The sequence below is a fragment of the Gymnoscopelus microlampas genome (genome assembly GCF_963454915.1).
Source record: "Gymnoscopelus microlampas genome assembly, chromosome: 4".
Lineage (NCBI taxonomy): Eukaryota > Metazoa > Chordata > Actinopteri > Myctophiformes > Myctophidae > Gymnoscopelus > Gymnoscopelus microlampas.
The window spans coordinates 9,588,800-9,592,969 of NC_139941.1; the positions used below are offsets into that span (position 1 = coordinate 9,588,800).

Here is a 4,170-nt window from a genome sequence, read left to right on the forward strand (position 1 = left end):
CTCCAAATCTAGTCTGGAGCATAGAGGTTTATAAAAACTAGCATGCGGACCGGAAATCCCGGGCAATCCATTTTAACAGAGTTGCTCATCCAGGGCCTTCTGGGTATTACATTGCGTCATTGTGATCGCCATATAAGCATTAGCGTCCTTAACACGTCTACGTCACGAATTACCTTGAGCCCATTGGTCGAGCAATGAAGCTGGAGCAGTGTGGAACTCCATATTTGGCCAAAACTGACATCATTTTTGGCGACGCAAGATACAAGCCAGCTCGATTTAAAGAAGACTCAGAGTGATGAGCTGAGGGAAACGTAGTTGTACAGCTGACATTTACCATATTCTAGCGATCGGAACGTATTAAGTGCTCATGGATCCTTCAACAGCAGGGTCTAAGGGACGGAGAGGAGGTTGGGACCTGGAGGAAGAGGAGGAGCAGGAGCAGACCGAGGAGGAGTTCTATGACTGCCAGGAGACATTGGAGGTTCTGAACAAGGAGGGAGCAGAGGGAGGGGAAGAGGGGAAAAGAGAAGAGGATGACGCGGAGAGGAGTTTGCAGGGAGGAGAAGCCCGTTGGGGAGGATTAGTGTGCGGTCATCACACACAGACTGACCTCCCAGAGCCTGGACAGGGTGTGGGAGGTCAGTCTGCGTGTGATGGCACAGGAGAGGAGGAGAAAACTGATGAGGGAGCCACAGAGGAGGAACTACAGTGCGACGATGAGGTTGGAGGGAGGACGGATTCTGGCGCTGCGCCGAAGGTAGAAAAGAACGGGGCTCCTCCGGAGTTTGACGACGACTGCCTCAGGGAAGCGGAGAAGAACCTGACCGAAGAGGAGAGAGAGAATCGCCGACAGGAGAGCTTGGCTTTGAAAGAGGAAGGCAACGGTCGGTTCAAAGCCGCCGAGCACCGGGAGGCCGAGCGCTACTACACGGAGGCGTTGGGCGTATGCCCGGTGTGCTTCAGCAGCGACAGGGCGGTTCTGTTCTCCAACCGAGCCGCCGCGCGCCTCCACCTGGATCTGAAGGACCAGGCCATCGCCGACTGCTCCAGAGCCGTAGTGCTGAACCCGGACTATGTGCGGGCTCTCCTGAGGAGGGCCGAGCTCTACGAGAAGACGGACAAGCTGGACGAGGCCCTTGGAGACTACAAGACGGTCCTGGAGAAAGAGCCGGGACAGAGCGCAGCCAGGGAGGCCTGCATGAGGCTGCCGCGGCAGATCCGCGACAGGGACGAGAAGATGAAGGAAGAGATGTTGGGTAAGCTGAAGGACCTGGGCGACATGTTCCTACGCCCGTTTGGACTGTCCACCAGTAGCTTCCAGGTCAACCAGAATAACGACACGGGATCCTACTCTGTCAATTTGGTCCAGAATTCCCAAAACAACAAGAACAACAGATAATATACCAGTCATTCTCAACCTTTTTAATTTCAAGGAACCCCCTGTTTGATATGCTTTAGGTCATGGACCACCATTTGATGCACGTTTTTTATCTCTGGTACCTCAATCTACACTGTAGAATGCTCTTAGTGTTGGTTCCATTTGTAAACTCAGGGAGTTACATAACTGCAAAGGTCCATTTGTTCCTATCAATCATTTAGCTGGGGACCCCAAACCCCCCTCAAGGACCTCCAAGGGTCCCTGGACCCAATGTCAAGACACATCTTCATTGGCTGCTTCAAATGCAGCGGACAGTTGCACGGTTTCTCTGTAGAAGCTAGCGAGATATTGAAAAACAATGAAGTTGGTGAATGTGATCTACCCTATCACTGTGGTAGCGGAGCTTACCTCGTCTTTCCAACCAGGCAGAGTACTCGTCATTTTATGAAGCATCTGCGTCCTTAGGACACCTTCGGCAATTTTTTTGGTCATTTTGACGCCACTTTCATTGCACGCCATGTCGTTCGACACGTGTCGCTTTGCGTGTAAATTGGCCATAAGGGTCCGCTTGGACCACTGGTGGTCCCTGGACCCACTGCTGAGAACCATTGAGTTAGATGATTGGATGGATTTCAATTTCAAATAGGCCTTCTGTTGTGTCTTTCTGCGGCTAATCTGGCAAACATCTGGCTACATCGATCAACATTTGTGCACAGGCCATGTAACATACGTTTTTTGTTACCTCCAGACCGAAGGCAGGAGGGAGATTTTGCCCTGTCTGTGTGTCTGTCTGTGGCTTATCTCACAAACAACTACACTGATCAGCATCAAATGTCTTGTGTGTGTGTGTGTGTGTGTGTGTGTATATAAACTTTTTTTTTTTATCCGCTCAGTACCTTGTTTCCAGACATACTGTTTTAATTTCTTCTTTTTACAATTTTCAAAAATTCCATACAACGGAAGTGTATGGAATTGGAAAATTCGCAACTTTCAGGAGGCACAGCAGCATAGCATTTGAAGATCGTGGAATAGTTGTCTGGTTTGAGGTCCTTGGAGGAGTGGAGGGGATCTCCAGCAAAAACATTTAATATAGCATCAATATAGCATCATTAACCACTTTAAACCTATAGACATTGGCTATTTGAACTTGTAGATCTATTTAAAAAATATATGTACTGAAGAGTTTTCAATAACATATGGAAGAATTGGAATATTTTGAAACCATTTAACAACGCAACTATTGAAGGGGAGTCCCTGGCACAAAGCATTTTCATATGGGGGTATGACTCTGCGGCCAAATCCGTATTAATTTGGGGGTCCTTGACATGAAAAGGTTTGAGAACTGCTGGTTTAGGACACTAGAGGTTCAGGATATGGGCCTCTCCTCCTCTGTCTGCCTATTGCTAAGGGATTGTCAGGGCTTTTCTAAGCTCGACCCAAACGCAGGAAAACAGAGTGAAAACTAAGTTTTATTTCTCCACAGTACGTACAAAACACAAGGTGGCAGAACTGCCAGAAAACACGGGTTCAACAAACACAGGATCATCTGACAGATGACACATGCAGAAACTGTCCAGTCACCATAGGGATTGTCTGGGGCAAACTGAAACAGGACACAGGTGACTCAAACTAACAACACAGGGTAGGTGAGGCTAAACTATGAATGGAGACACAAGGGACAGTACTTCAAAATAAAGCAGGCCGTGAAGTAAAGATTTGAGTACACCAAAGAAAACAGGAAACAATATTTTGAGTAGCCCATATGTGGCCTACTTTACTTGAGCATTTGTATTTTTGGATACTTATTACTTTCATGCAACTATATACATTTCAAAGATTTGTTTTTGTTTAACTTTTGACTCAACCACATCTCTCTCTTGCTCTCTGTCTCTTTCTAGAGTGAGAGAGTGACACTCACTTTCTCTCTCTCTCTCTCTCTCTCTCCCTTCCTCCCTCCCCCCTCTCTCTCCGTGCCCCCCCCCCTCTCTCTCTCATATTTCTGACTGTATCAAACATTGATATAGTATTTCCGCACGTTGTGAGCTCGTAGATCAGCATAATCATATTTCGGGTGCACGACACCAGCAGCACCACAACCAAGCATTATAAACTCAGTCAGTCTTCATTACATGACTCTCCCTCCCAGAGGCCCTCAGGACAGGAGGTTCGGGTCCACATTGTGGTGGAAAGTAACTGAGTACATACTCAAATACTGTACTTAAGTACAAATTTGAAGTATTTTTGACTTCCAATTGTCAATACTTTACTTCTACTCCCCTGCATAGAGGCAAATATTGTAGGCCTACTCCACTACAATTATTTGAAAACTTTAGTGTGTACATTTTGATTATTTTTGCAAAATATGCATTAACCACTTTAGCCTTAGGATATAGCCTACATCGGCCATTCGAAAATAAATAGCATATCTACAAGCTCATGACATGTCATAATGCAACGCCTTGTGAGCGTGTAGATCTGCTATTTTCAAAAGATGTGTCTGTTGAACTTGTGAAATGGGACATTCTGCATAATGAGTACTTTTGGTAGGCTACTTTAAGTATATTCCCAGATAGAAAAAATGGACTGGACTGGATCCGGGTCAGATGTAATAGCCAAAATCGATTGATGCCAATACTTTTGTAATTTTACTCAAGTACATTTTTAATTGTAACAGTATATTTACATTGCAGTATGTGATACTTTTACTTAAGTAAAACATGTGAGTACTTTTATTACACCACTGGGTCCATATGACCGTGTCCACATGACCCACACACACCACGACACCATCC

The 4,170-nt window shown here is 46.0% G+C and overlaps 1 protein-coding gene across 1 annotated transcript; it reads left to right on the plus strand.

The window, feature by feature from the left end:
- Positions 1–367: 367 nt before the first annotated feature.
- LOC311043921 (tetratricopeptide repeat protein 1-like) lies at positions 368–1,399 on the plus strand (the record flags this gene model as incomplete). The annotated part of the gene is made up of 1 exon (XM_084055345.1): positions 368–1,399. The coding sequence occupies one exon, from the start codon at positions 368–370 to the stop codon at positions 1,397–1,399; it is 1,032 nt and encodes a 343-aa protein (XP_083911471.1).
- Between the last annotated feature and the right edge of the window lie 2,771 nt (positions 1,400–4,170).